Here is a 15,084-nt window from a genome sequence, read left to right on the forward strand (position 1 = left end):
GATATAGCTTAAAGTATTTTTATCTATGAACTTCTCTATTCTTTTAGGTGTCTATTAAATTTCTTCTATAATATTTTGTTCATTTCTCCAGAAAGGTCTATTATATATTTATTAGATGTTTTCATTATTGTTGAAATGAAAAATTTATCTAATTTATCTAATTAGAATCCTTCTGGAGATTTTTTTCTTCTCTATTTGGAAGCTTTTAAAAATTCACCTTATTTTTAATCTGAAGTCTCATTCCTGATGTGCCTAAATATGGACTAATATCTAATTAAGTTGTTTGTACTTACAAATGCATTTGAGAGCTCATCTTTTTAAAAAAATTCTGGAGAATTCAGTAATTATTACTTTGAATATGACTTCTTTTCTAGTCTTTCATTTTTAGTAATGTCTTTTATACATATGTTGGGGCTCTGAATTTATTCTCCAAATGATTCTCTCACTTAAAAATATCCTTTTATATTCTATCTGGTATTTTAGGTAAATTCCTAGTATTCTTTCTCGGTTCACTGAATATATCTTCAAGGATACTCAGTTTAAAGTTTATTTCATCTTGTAGTATACTATAAGAGACATACCCTGGTTATAAGATTAATTATAGCCATAAGGCTTATTCAGGCATCTTGCTGATACTACATGTCACTTAGCAGTATGTCACATAGCAGGGTTGACACTAAGTGTCACTTAGCAATGTGATGCAAACTGGCTTGGGGATTTTCAACCTTGGCCTGGGGATTTCCAGGAGACAAGGCTACCTCAGATGCAACTTTCATAAACAAAAAGGCTTACTCTTTCCAGAATTGTTTAAACTCCCTTTATGAGAGAAATGCCTGGTAACTCGCCGGGCTGAGTACAAGCATAAGTAAGGGGGAAGGGTCCTTTAAATTCTGAGACTGGTCTCTGGACAGAGGCCCTCCTGGTCAGTCAGTCATCTGACTGCATCTGGCCCATGCCACTGGCCTGCTCTTCATCTTCATCTTGGAAAAGTCAGAATAAGCTGTTGAGCATTAGAATAAGCTGTCTAAGACTCATATTTGACATTAACCAAATGAAAAAGGAGAAGCTGTTGAGAATAAGCTGTTGAGCATTAGAGTGTCTAAGACTCATCTTTGACATGAATCAAGTGAAAAAGGAGAAGTTGCCCCTGGGGAAGCTGGTTAACTAGGACCACCCAGGAGCCTCAAACATGACACATCTATTGAGGATTTTGTTTGTTTTTTTAATCTCAGTGACAAAATTCCAGGATATCTAACTAGTTTTATTTTATACTCTCTTACTCTTGCTTTATATTTTGAAAAATAATTTGTTTCTCTTTTTTTGGGTTTTTCCTTTCCTAACTTGTTGATTTCCCTATTATTTTCATTTCTTCTGAGCGGATTTTGTCAGTCTTTCTTTAGTGTCTTATTGTATTTTGAAATTTTATTTTCAAATTTATTCTGAGTGGTAGCTTTATTCTTGTGTTTTCCTCTTCTGCACTCCTTGTTTCTCATCTAGCACTTTTACAGTTGCTTCCAGCCAGTTCCTAGTTCCTGGTTCAGATGGGTCTTATCTTGACACCCTAGAGTTCTTTTCTTGCCGGCATAACATGGATCCAGTCATCTAGCTGAGTTGGGTAGTATGGGTGAGGTCTTGGCTGGGAAGATGGGCAGTGTTTGCTTCCTGTGAGCCATCACAGCCAGCGATCAATCCAGCTCTGTCTGTCTTTCACAGGTTTGAGAAAACCATTTTCCAGCCCTTAGTTTCTGGCATTTAACCTGACTCTGGTCCCTGAATGGCATGGGAGTGCTTTCAACCACAGGTTTCCACCTTCATGCCACTTGTTTGCTTTTCTGACTCATTCTGATCTACAGAGATCTTTATTTGCTTTGTGTTTCCAATGGAGAAAGAGCTTGGGAAGGGAGGATCCTAATTGTCTAAAACCTCATCTAGACTGTTGATCATAGACTTTATATATAGAAAAACTTATTTAAGATGTGAAAATATTTGCCAAGTAGACAGATAAATCTGTTTTCTGACTTATGACTATAGGATGGACAAGTAATACTCACGAATGCTTATAATGTGCCAGATACAACACTTGGCACTCCACATGACATTTTATCTAACCCTCGCCAAGATTCTTTGGGGTAGATATTGTAATTCCATGCTGAACTAAGGTTCAACGATCACATTGCTAGCATGTGGTAGAGTTGACATTTGTCCATGTATAAACTCTATCGTAGTATATATTTTTAAAATTTACTACCCTGTTCCCAACATTTAAAGCAGTACTTGGCATACAGTATACGGTCAGTAACATATTTGATTGAGTAAGGTTCTTCTTTCTGTTCTTTCTAATATTGTTTGTATTTATATATCTTATAAAACACTAAATCTTTATCTTAGGCATAAGGTTCCTTAGCATAGAAACTTCTTTCTCTTTGCCTTGTTCCCTTTTCTCTGTTCTCTCCTCCTTGCCTGGAACTGGATATTTTGACTCCTGCCCCGGTGGGTGAATGTGTTTACAATTTTCCTGCAGCCCTCATCTCTCTTGCCAACAAACAGCACTGGAACTAAAATGTCCACCTGCATAGGTGAATTCCTCCATCACAGACATTCCCACTTACCCAACCCCCAATTAACAATATCATAGTCATATCTTGTCTTAACCACCTCAAGTGCACAGCTAGGGCACTTGCTGAAGGGGTGAAAAAGGCAAAGAAAGCTATGACTAGGCAATTTGGATAATGACTTTTTCCTCCTCACAAAGTTCTGACTGTCAAGTTATCTTAAAAAATGTGGCTGATTACATTTAAAAATCACCTTGGTTCTCTTTTAAATTATAGCCCCACATGGAATTAGAATATAAGTTTGGCTTTAAAATATAGTTTTTTCATCTCTTCTGCTTTTTAAAATGACATACTGACTGATATTAGGGAGTAATTTGGCTGATGAATTAGTATGTATGTGGGTACGATCTCTTCTCAGCACAGTGTGAGAAAAGCAGAGCCAATCACAAACCTCAATCATTACAATTGATTTTCTAAAGAGAACACAAAGCAATTAAAAAAGGAGAAAAATCATGCATTCTAAATCTCTGTGCTACAAGAAAAACACCATTATTATTTGACAGAGCCTGTGAAGGGCTTTGTATTGTTCTTGGTATTCCTACCCCTACTGCAGCAGTGATTTCTTAAGACTCAATTCATATTAATTGCAAAGTTTAAAGTGCTTTAAAATATCCTCATTTTGGAAGATGGAGAGTAAAAATAAGCTCAACTACAAAGTCAAGGAGAAATAACTAGCTGTTTTTTCTTTTCTTTTTTTTTAGTTTTTAGCCAAAATGGATAGTAGAGAAAAGCAATTGATGGCCCACTACACCAGTTATTGGGAAACTTTTAGTTCCTCCTTTCCCCTCAACCTCCACACCTAACCAGCACCTGAGATTCATTGTTTTCATACTATGTACACAGTGGAACTGGAAAATGGTACAGAAATAATCAGTTCTCCAACCTGACTATACATTTGGATATGATCAAAATGCAATCCATGAACTACCTGCTCCAGAATCACCTGGGGAGTTTGTTCAACGTGCAGTATCCTACACTTCACATTAAGAGTTTATGATTTTACACAAGTATCTCAGGTGAATGTGGGGAAGCTTATCCATAGACAACATTTGGAACTTTTTAAAAAGAGGCTTGCTCATTTTATAAATAAAAAAAAATCAGCCAAGGGTAGCATGTCTGAGTCACTTGGGGAATGTTTCAGAATATGCTATGTTAATCAGGACAGGATAAGCTATGCTGTGGCAAAAGTTCCAAAATCTCAGCAGTCTAAAACAGCCAGTTATTTCTTACTCATACTATTTGTCCATCATGGGTAGAGGTTACTACATGATCCAGGCTGAGAGAGGCATCACCTCAACCTGTGCTTTCGTGATTGCAAATGCAGGAACAATGACATAAGGCAATCTGAGCACAGCTTTTAAAGATCTGATATGAATATCATTAAATAAGCAATGACATCTTGGGCTTGGAAGTCAGACAGATTTGTATTTAAGTCCTCTTGCTCCCTTTGTGGACTGTGTGACTTTGAGCACATTTCTTGACCTCTCTGAGTTTCTGTTCTGTAAAATTGGGATGATATTGACTATTTCTAATTGTCGCTATGAGGCTCACAGTGGGCATTCACATTTATTATTGTTACCAAACAAGGTATAAAACATATTATGGGAGGAAGAAAGAGCTTTGTGAAAGGCACAGCCTCTGGTTACACCTACATTCTTCTTGTTCTGTCCTTTCATCATTATTTTCACTCTATTGAAGTTCCTTCCTTTCATCAACCTCTTTCTCCTGCATTCTCTCCTTCCTACCAGGTTCAAAGCCTTACATCCTTCTGCCATGCTAGATCATCCTTCACTCAACACAGTTATTAACTATCTACTGTGTGACAGGCACTGGGTTTGGTGCTGGAGGAGACAGAAATTTAAACACTATGCTCCATGTTCTTGAGATATTTACAGTCTGGAGGGCGACACAAAGATAAAGCAAAATGGAAGACATACTGTAATAGAGGCCAATGTATCCATGATGCAATGAGAGCATTGAGGATGGTCCTCAGTTTACATCACAGCCCAAGCCTTCCTTCCCAAGAAGGGTGAGGTAAGAGGAGACGGCATTCTAGGAGGAGGATATAGCATGTGTGAAGGCAGAGAGACAAGAATAATCACAGGCATTCTAGAAACTGCAAATAGTGAAGTATTGTTAAAGAGGAAAATGCAAATGTGGGAGATAGATACTGGGGGCTGTGTGGTGGAGGCTTTTAGGACAAATAAATGAAAAGTCATAAATATCCATCAGCAAAACCATCTTTTGTTTAGATATTTTTCCATTATAGGCAAAAAGGAACCATTGAAGAATTTTGATTTTTCACAATTAGACTGAGTTGGCATTTAAAAAATAGTACTCTGGCCAGAGACTGTAGGGGAAAGTGTGTAAAAAACAAACGGTCTATGAAAGAAAGAGAAAGACAGCTTCAGGGAAAGCAGTGCCAGCAGGAAAGGAAAGAGAGGAGAAGATGAGGTTGAGAGGGGAGATTTGGGAGTATTTAGATTAAGGAGATGCAACACCGTATTAATGATGGGGGCTTGTGGATATTTGAAGCATCTGAGATGACATACAGCTTTCAAGCCTGTGAATGGAGTGAAGGGTAGTGGCATTCTCTGACATAAAGAAAACAGAAGGAGCAGCAGGTTGTGGGCAAGCGGGACTGCATGTGGTTAGGGGAACAGAGGGTCTGGAAGATGATGAATCCTTAGTGGTTTATCCACTTTTTAATTACGCCTTCATAGCACAAATGATTTCTATAAATTATTTGGCATGTGTTTACGTACAACCTACTTTTGCCATTAATGTTTGTCATACTATATAATGACTTTCCAGCAATTCTGCAAGCTACATAAAGACAGAAACATTAATTTAAACTTCTGCTTATATCACACAGTTCATCTGGCACAACACTTTGGGCTGGGAAAGTTCTTGTAAAATATTTGTGAAATAAAAATATATTATCAAAATTGGATTTTCTGGTTTGGCGAACTACCACATTGGTATTAGCATTATTTCTATTTTTTTCCTTGTTCTTCATCATTTCTGCATTCTTTGGTGTCCAAAATATTCACTTACTTGGACTTTATAGCATTTTCTTCTTTATCTTAAATCCATAAAATACTTTTATGCCAACATTTAAAACAGTATCAATTATTTCCATTAATATATTTAATTATTTTATTTGGCCCTTTAAAACTTATTTGTTTTCTTGGAATTTCTCTCCTCCCTCTTCTTTCACTTATAGTCTTTTTAAATTATCTCCCACTCATTTTCATTTTCTTTGACCAACTTCTCAACCTACGACTTCCTCCTTCTAGGGGATACTTCACTTTTTAAAGTTTATATTTCCTTACAATCATTATATTTCTCCCATCTGTTTATTTTATTTTTATATCTAGCACCATAAGTCTCTCATCATATATCATTTTGTTTATTTATTATTATTTCTATTCTCACTTTGAAAGTCATCATGCTTCAAGTGAATATATCGTTGAGTTTCAAAGTTAGAATATAAAATATTTTCTAGAGAAATCCAAAATATTTTCTGAAGAAAGAATTAAAATATGGTATCGGTTTTACAACCCATCAACTAAGAAATGCTGCTCAGTATGTGTGTGGTTGTTTCCTTGTCTCCTGATCTTAAAAAGGGGTCCTGATTAATGAGTAAGCTAGATAGAATAGGTATACCTGGAAGAATTTCAGTCTACAAATATAATATATTGTTGTTCGATTTTCCCCTCTTACTTCTAACAAATATGGCCTTCTTTTTGTTTCATGAATAAAAAAACAAAGAAAATCCAATAACTGGAAAAATAAGTAAGGAAATAGTATTGACTGCTGAAAAGAGTAAAAATTAACAAAATAGTCTAAAAAGAACAAAGTTGCACATAGAATATTACTGAAACTATGTCAGTATATACTAGGCCAGTTTTGCCAAGATTTCAAATGGAAATATTTAAAGAAATTTCTCTCCAAAATGAGAAAAACTCAGTGTGATTATTTCATTCAAATAAAAAGCAATTACACTCCAGACTTGTTTACTGATCATTAACTACTAATTGGGTAAGGACTGAGATTACCATTATGTTTAAGAGACAAAAAGAATTTCTGATGCTCAGTGTAAATCAATAAGAAAATGGAATTACATTAACAAAGTGAGATTCACACCAATGTACTAAGAATATATTTATTATGACCATGGAAGCTATAAAGACACAGATACTCAGTTGTGATTAACATAATTGGCTCTAGAGTCAGACAGAAGTTGGTTGGAAAAAATCTATGTAGCCAGATTTTTGCAAGCTGCTTACCTGTTTTTGTCTCTATTTCTAATTTGGACCCAAGTATGGAGAAAAGGGGCACCATATCCTGACAAGCTGACTGACCAGCTTAAAAAACTGGGGCTCTGGGACACCCAGAAAATGACATCCTTATAGCTTCAGTTCTCATAAACCTATCTTCGGTGGTTAGAATCACTGCAACTTTCTACCTTAATGACATTGCATATCATAAGGTCAATTGAGGAAATGGTTAAAACAGAACTCTTCCGTTTGGCCTGTCTAAAGCATTTTCATGAACAGAAATGCCTGTGTTGTTGATAAATGGTTAACAAGCCATGAGAGAGTAAGTCTTCAAAAATATACAAAAGACTAAAATGAAATCACTTTTAAAGCATGAATTCTGAGTTCTGACAGGACCAAAGCTCAAATTTACTTTCTAGAGCATGTAGGTGGCCTTCGGTGAGTTACATGTCTCTGAGCATCAATTCCCTCAAATGTAAAACGAGAAGCACATTTGTACGTGTTTACTGGTTTGTGATGGAGGTTAAATAAGATAATTTGGGGAAAGCAGTTGGCAGAATGCCTGAAACAGAACAGTACTCTGCAAATCAGTCTATTCTCCTTCCCTGTTAATAGTATATTGAAAAACCAGTTAGGGTCTTTCTTCATTCATGACACTTTTTTCACTTTAGATGGAATTAAGACATAAGTTAAGGCCAGTCTATCGAACAACTCAATAACCAGTAGGGAAGGAAAGAAATCAGTCAATAATTCATTGTTTGTTGGCTCTACTTCCTGTAGACTATAGCCCCACATGGAATTATTTTTTATAATTGTGGTTTTGAAAGAGAAACTTGGATTTTTGTTTCCATTGAATGTTTTAATTAATCTAATATTGTGTCTTTAGAAGCATAGACTTCTCCAGTTTGGTAACCTAAAAGTTAACAGTAAATTGACTTGCATTTATGTTAAAGTAAACTAAATTTTATACTCTCCAATGGCCTACATTCTTTAAAAAAAAAATTTGCTTTCATTGTAAGCAACAGTTAAAATAATAGTCTTTCAGTTTAATTAGCAGTTTATTGAATGATTAAATATATGTTTAAAGTGGCCAAAAAATAAAATCATGTTACAGTACTAGGAATAAATCCTCCATTAATATTAATTGAGTTTTAAGAAATGAGTTGATTAGGAGGAAAGGAAAGAGGAACCCAGCGCACCAGATGCAACTTGGTGCCAGACACCTGGTTCCTGCATGGACCTAATGTTTATAGCACCTTAGAAAAAATAATTAATGGCTGCATTTCTTAAAAATAATATGCTTCCCAGTTAATGAATCATGTACTGAAATGACTGCTTTTGATTTATTTACTCATTTTGTTTTTCAAAGAGTTTATATTCATTTCTCAGAAAATTATGGAGAATAATCAAATTGTCATGAATTTATATGTCAAAAGAGCAGCACAGATGATATGTAGTCATGACCTAAATTTGTCTTGACTAGTTTAATTTCCTACTTTCTCTGTCATAAGTAAGAACCTATGCTGAGCCTAACTCAAAAATATTAAAATATAGCAGGGCTCCAGGTACGAACCAGGATATGGTCATGATAGGATTCAGCCAAATCTAGAGGACTCATGGGACCAGGAGAGTTGCAAAGTGAAGATCATAATGTGTCTTAGATGAAGTTCTTGGCAAGGAGATGGGGTGAGAATTCAGAATAGAGCACTATTTCTGTGCTGGAATTTGTCATCTGATGGGGCTACCAGAGATTCATATAGGAGACCTCACAAGGAGCTGGGGTGGGAGTGGCAGGATGGGAGGGAAAGGGTTAGTCACACAGAATTTGAAAAACAAAATCAACAAAGCCCAAAACAGCTGACTAGGTCTTTTAGTTATTATTATTATTTACAAATTCTGTAAGAATTTGAGGGCTTAGAAGAAATTTGGACCAAAAGAGGTGGGGAGTTTTTCCCCTCCCTCCATGTAGCTCTGTAAGACCTCAGCATGAGGAGAGACCCAGCCAAGAATGCTGCAGCTGGAAGACTGCACCTGGTGGGAGACAACCCACAGATGCCACAGCAGGGGCCAGTCCCTTCTCCAGATTTGCAGGTAGAAGAGGCCTTGACAGTGTCCAGAAGGACTTTATTAGCTCACATTAATTCCCTTCAGAGGTCCCAAGATCACTGGCAAAGACTTCTGGCAGAGGCTGGAGGGACCACCATATTATGGGTAATATGATTCTATTATAACCCAGACTGGTGTAACATTGATTAGTACTTGTTAGAGGAGAGCATCAGCAGAGTTCTTGCCCACTAAGAGGAGGGACTGTGCATAATGGAGTGCTGGGAATTGCCCCACCTGTGGAGTCAACACACCCAGGGAGACTGGCACTGCACACTTACTGTGTGCCAGGCACTGCTCCAAGTAAGTGTTTGATGAGTGTTTCTTCATTTCATTCTCACAACAAGCCTGCTACTATACACATCTTTCATATGAGAAAAGAGAAGCACAGAGACATTAAATAGCACGCCCAGGTGACACAGTTTGTAAGTGGTAAATCTGGTACCTGAAGCAGAGAATCTGGCTCCAAACCCTGTCCTCTTACTACCAAGTGACGTTTGTGCCTGGCACAGAGAAGGTGCTCATTAAATGTTGGCTGATTCAAATCACTTTACCAAGAAATTGAACATGCTTGAGCTTATTGTTCTGGACTTAATGCCCTGACTACTCTTAAAAAGCAAACAGAAAAATGCTTACAAGTACACCACAATGAAATAAAACCTGAAATTATCAGAACATGGTACAACGCTTTATTAGATTTTCTGATTGACCAAGGGAAATTACTCTATGCTTTCAATGTCTTCTTTTCCCACAAGGAAACTAAATTTCCAGGAAGTTCTGTGACCAAGCCACAGAGCTGAGAAGTAAATTAGTCTGTGCTGGACCTAGGATTTCCCTTGTTCTTCCACCTCTGTCCCCAGCAATTGCTTTGCTGCCTATTCTCAGGAGAAGGGATTGCACTAGCCGTGCATGCTCCCTGGAGAATGACAACTTGAACTACAAAATCTCAAAGGTTGTGCTTCTTTTATTCTTCCTCTTATCTAGTTGATAGGCAGAGAACAATTCTGATTGAATATTCTATTTAATTATGTTTAATCATACTAAGAATCAACCAATGTTAATTATTAAAAAGGGAGAAAATGGACAAAACATCATGTACAACCATCCTGATCTTAGGCATGAAGTGTCAACATTCATTCAGCTCTGAGCCAGGCAGTTAAACAGCAAACAGTTTTAATAAAGGACAATTAAACAAGTCAGGAAATCCACCAGTCTGTTCTCCAGGTTCACTCACCTTGTTGTGGAGGACGATGGGTAGAGGCAGTAAAACCAACACAGTGAAAACCACGAGGAGAAATCGGCGATAAACCAGAATGTAACTGAAGAATTTCATTGTCCTGAGCAGGTGGCTTCAGTAGTGTCCTCCTCCAAATAAAGCAGATGTTAAATAACCCACTTGGATTAATATTTTTCCAACCCGTCACCTTCACTCACTGCCCTAGACCAACCAACACAAGTTAAAATTAAATCTCATTTTTTATTGTTTTACTATCACAATTAACATGAAGAGATAAGCCCAAGAGTTTTCATAAGAAATCAAAGACCATTTGCTCCTCTGGTTTTTCAAGGAAAAACTGTTCTTTCCCTGCTTTATTTGATCACATTCACTGAAATACGGACTGGCCAAGCCTAGGAGAAGGCAAAACCATGAAGCTGGTCGTTTGTTCACAATGAGGCACCTCCAACCCTTTTGATGTCCTCTGACTTCCAGACTCCCTAACTGGAGTAGTTACCACATTGTCATGATGCCATGAGTGAGTCTCCACAGGCAGCCTCCATGGCCCTTTCTAAGGAAGTATGTTTTTAGTGTGTAAATTGAAATAGCAACTAATAGTTGGAATTTCAGTGTATGACAGTGAAAGGGAAACTTTTTTGTTTAGAGATGGATTTTTAAGGGACTTCTTGGACAATGTATTGCAAGGGCCTTCTACAAAATTTGTAGCAAATGTCCCTGTTGTTTAAAAGCAAAGTTTTGTGTATTTCTTGGACCCTATTGTCTCTTTTGATAGGAAACCAAAATAACTATAAAGTATTATGTAAACCCTCTATTTTAAGACCTTTGAAGGCTTGACTTGATACTGTTGTGCTGATACAGACTACATAATTATCAGGGAATCTGCATAGAGATGAGTGATTAGGGACATTCAAGTGGTGTGTGGTGTGTGTGTGTGTACGGTGTGTGCACGTGAGCATGTGGGAAGATGGAAACTGTTCCAACAGTGATATGGAGGATGTATTTTGAAAATCTTCAGGGATAAGGACCCTGGTTTGTTTCACATTGTGTTGTAAATTGATGATCCAGTAAACCTCAAGTTAGCAACTACTACTTATCTTTAGATATAAATGAAACACATTCCCAGCCCTACTAGAATTTATAGTCAATTTCTCTTGACATAGATAACCTTACTCTTATGTAATCTATAGTTAGCATTTAGGCCTTATTTCTAATTTCATACTAATATAACTCTGCATTCTTTTTCCATCAAGAGAAACAATTCTCTCACCAGTACTCACCATATTAATGTAAATTAGAAAGCATTTATTTCCTGTAAAAAATTTAAATTCCTAAACATCTATTATGGACAGTTATTCAGGAAAATCAGAATAGTAAACAGAAAAAAAAGCTTCGAAACCAGAAAGTCTTATTATATCTTGAATTTCTTAGATGAAAGGATAATTACAAATGATATTGTAATAAAATGGTGATAATAAATAGGTAACAGTAGTATATAGTGTTAAAATTAATTTATGAACTGATTTACTCAAACCAGTTGTGGTACTTATTTTTTTCCATTAACACCCTGTACAGTTCTCTAGTTCATTGCATGCTTTTTTTTAAACTACTACTTTTTGAAGAAACCATTTTTGCTCTCGGATTTCCTTCAGCTACCTGATGAGATGATTTGAGCCTCATTTTTTCATCTTAGAGGATTTTACTTTGTGAGATGACACCAAAAAATGAAAAGGCATTTGTGTGACATTTAAAGGAAATGAGAGCCTATGTGTAGGGAACTGGAACCAGACAGAGACTAAGGGAAAAGCACTTGACATTTGTCAGTCTCTCCTTTCTGTGCCCTATTTTCTCTCTTTAGGTCCTCATTTCTCACCAGAGGAAGGCTCCAGGACCCTATTCTTATGGCCTGGGCTCTAGCTAGCTGAATCTGCTGTGGGTGTTCATTATTACAAAACAGCTTCACCTTCTCCTTACCTTCAGCCAACCTCTTATTCCTCGGTGGTTTTCTCTTCACTGTCATAGAGAGAAAAAATCTAATAAAATAATTTGCACTAAACATGAATGACTGATGTGAGCTGAATGTTTCTGCAAGAGTCACTGGGGAATGAAACTCTAAGGGAGACTTCGGGGCCCCTTAGACACATATCTTAAGGTACCCTTCAAATCACATCACAGTTTAACTAGTTCCATGCCTAGGACACATTAGTCACAGTTGTCAAATTTCACCTCTTCTTTGTACAGAAAATCATAAACCTTACTATATCATAATTGTGTTATGTTTTATCTAAACTGAATCATACCATTACATAATCATGAATCAGTTCATGACTACGTTCATTCATTTGTTCTTAAGCTTCGCCTAGCCCTTAATTAAAAAACATGTTTACCAAAAATATCACAGATATTGTTCATTCATTCGTTATAGTTATATCCTATGTCCCAGAGAGTTTACATTTAGCACCTCGTTTAATCTTCAAAACTTGATACAAGTTATATGTATGTATTGTTATTATTATTTATATTTTATAGATTTGAAAACTAAGATTCAAAGAGGTAAAGTAAAATATCCCAGGTACTAAATGGCAAAACAATTCATTTGAATCCAGTTCTTTCTGGCACCTAAGGCAATGCTCCTTGTACTATGTTTGATCTACCGTCATGAATATTCATTTGGCACTAAGCACTAAATCTTCAAGTCTAGAATTTGTATGGAGATACCTGGTTTGATTAGTTTAGGGACTGTAGTTCTGGGGTTTGCCATTGAGACTTCTGGATGGTCATAAATTATGTGAAACTCAGGTTCAAGCACAGAGGAAATGAAGGGTTTCGTATTGGTAGTAAAGAAGTTAGATTGTCCAAGATGCTTGAGTTGTCTAACCAACTGAGGGGAGTGGAAACTAGTTTTTATCCAGTTGTCTCACATGCTTCTCTCAGGCCTACCTTCTGGTTGTCTCTTTCTTATGCTTATGTTTATAATGTTAACTCCCAAATTTGTGTTCTTCAAGCCTTTCCTTCTTCCAAGAATATGGTTTCCATCTCTGTTTTAAATGCTACCCATTGTTGAAGTTTGACCTTGTAGATTCATCTCAAAACCATCCTAACAATCCCAGTCCTTGCCCAAATCCCCAATCCTTCACTTTCCATGTGCACACCCAGGGTGGTCCTTGAGCCAACTGTATTCAAATAATATCGGGTGCTTGACAAAAATGCAGATTCCCTTCCCTTTTGGATCTAAATGTGACTTTGAAACCTTCATGTTTTGTTGGCACCCTGCATAATTTTTAATACACAGTAAAGTTTGAAAATCATAGATAATATCTGTAAGACACATTGTGGCCTGTGAGTAGACTGACGTTATTTACTATTTTAATAATGCATGTAACTCTTACATCTTCTGTAAGATTGTTAATTCTTTGAGTACAAGGAAGTACAGACTACTTCCTTTGCATCACTTATGTCCCTAGTAAAGTGTTGGGTACAAGTAAATACTCAAAGAATACTTTCTCTAAACTTACCTATGAGTATAGATAAATGGAAACCAATTAGCTTCCTTGTTTATATAGTATGGTTTACTCAAGCAGTTTGTCAATAGAATATATAGGTTTGCAATGAGATATGGCTTTTCAATGGAAAATATTTGCCCCATTGCAAATGTACTCATACATATATACACTTAGATGAAAAAGTGTATATACTCAGTATACATTTCTAATGTGCTGGTGAAAACAGCCAGGTGCATTTGTATACAAAAAGACAGTGCATTTGCTTCAATTATGTGTTTTTATTTTCACTCTTAGGGTTTTTAGAGTTCAAAGTGCATGCCAGGTTTATTCAGTTGCTATTGTTGAGATTATTGGTCAAAAAATGTAAGCCAGATTTTCTCCCAACATTCATTTGTTCTTAAGCTTTGACTAGCCCTTAATTCAAAAACTCACTCATAGTGTACCCTTAATTATATACTCTGGTTACCTTCATAAATTGCATAACTTACAAGCACTGCGCTGTGAAGGGTATACTCTTTGAGTGCCATATGTGAGCTGAATCCCCAAACATTTTAGATACTGTTAAAATTAAGATGATCTTTTTTCCTGAGTAGCATCCTGTAGTCATTTACATTAGCACTTTTTAGAGTTTTATTTCTTTTTCTGCTCACATCTCTATTCCTTAAGATGTTGAGTCTTCTTGATGAAAGAAAAGCATGTAGATTGTGTATATAGTAAAATTTCCAGGCTGATGTCAATTAACTATATCAATTTTTACTTTCATTTCCTAAGATAAAGCATAAAATAATTAGCTAGGGTAGAACAATCTACCCTAGAGACTTTAGATTTATACACAAGTCCCTAAAACCTTAAATTAACATCATTTATTATTAACCACAATTTCAATAATTATTCTTCCAGTGTAATGAAGTAAATGACTAACTGAATAGATGAAGATTGAACTGTGTCCTACAAGGTGAAGACCTGAATGCTCATGAACTGAGAAGGAAAGCAAATTCCTAAACAGGAAGACCTCCCTCTAGCAATAACAGCACCTGCCAGAATATGTCAGCTCTGAAGCCAAGACACCACTGGCCACAACCTCCATCAGGGTGGGGAGGAATAATTTTCTCTTGGCCGAGCCTTATCACATTTTAATCTTGGGTTCTCTAGGAGGTGAAAGAGGAAAATTCAGGGAGCTGGGAATGTAGAGAAGGGAAGAGAAAGGACATTCCAGGACACTTAACATACTATTAGAAAAGGGAAGTTGAGTAAAACTGCTCTCAGATATCTAGAACACTGTTTGCTCCACTCCTCTTCCTGCTTGTGTCACCCTCCCCTGCACAGCCACCTGGTGTCACCTGTGTTAC

General features: G+C 36.5%; 1 protein-coding gene and 1 long non-coding RNA gene across 3 annotated transcripts in view; one reads left to right on the forward strand and one right to left on the reverse strand.

Moving 5' to 3' along the window:
• SLC13A1 (solute carrier family 13 member 1) overlaps nucleotides 1-10,392 on the reverse strand; it is an 85,807-nt gene extending 75,415 nt beyond the window's left edge. The window contains exon 1 of one of the 2 annotated variants that reach the window (XM_024249321.2): nucleotides 10,233-10,392. In XM_024249321.2, the coding sequence (XP_024105089.2) occupies nucleotides 10,233-10,331 (99 nt within the window). In that variant the 5' untranslated portion in view covers nucleotides 10,332-10,392. 2 annotated transcript variants of the gene reach the window in all.
• Nucleotides 1-14,826, forward strand: part of LOC129060465 (uncharacterized) — a 31,711-nt gene extending 16,885 nt beyond the window's left edge. The window contains exon 3 of the long non-coding RNA XR_008527220.1: nucleotides 14,636-14,826. This is a non-coding gene — a long non-coding RNA (uncharacterized LOC129060465). The remainder of the gene's footprint in view (nucleotides 1-14,635) is intronic.
• Nucleotides 14,827-15,084: the final 258 nt, after the last annotated feature.

The sequence above is a fragment of the Pongo abelii genome, chromosome 6 (assembly GCF_028885655.2).
Source record: "Pongo abelii isolate AG06213 chromosome 6, NHGRI_mPonAbe1-v2.0_pri, whole genome shotgun sequence".
NCBI classification, from domain to species: domain Eukaryota; kingdom Metazoa; phylum Chordata; class Mammalia; order Primates; family Hominidae; genus Pongo; species Pongo abelii.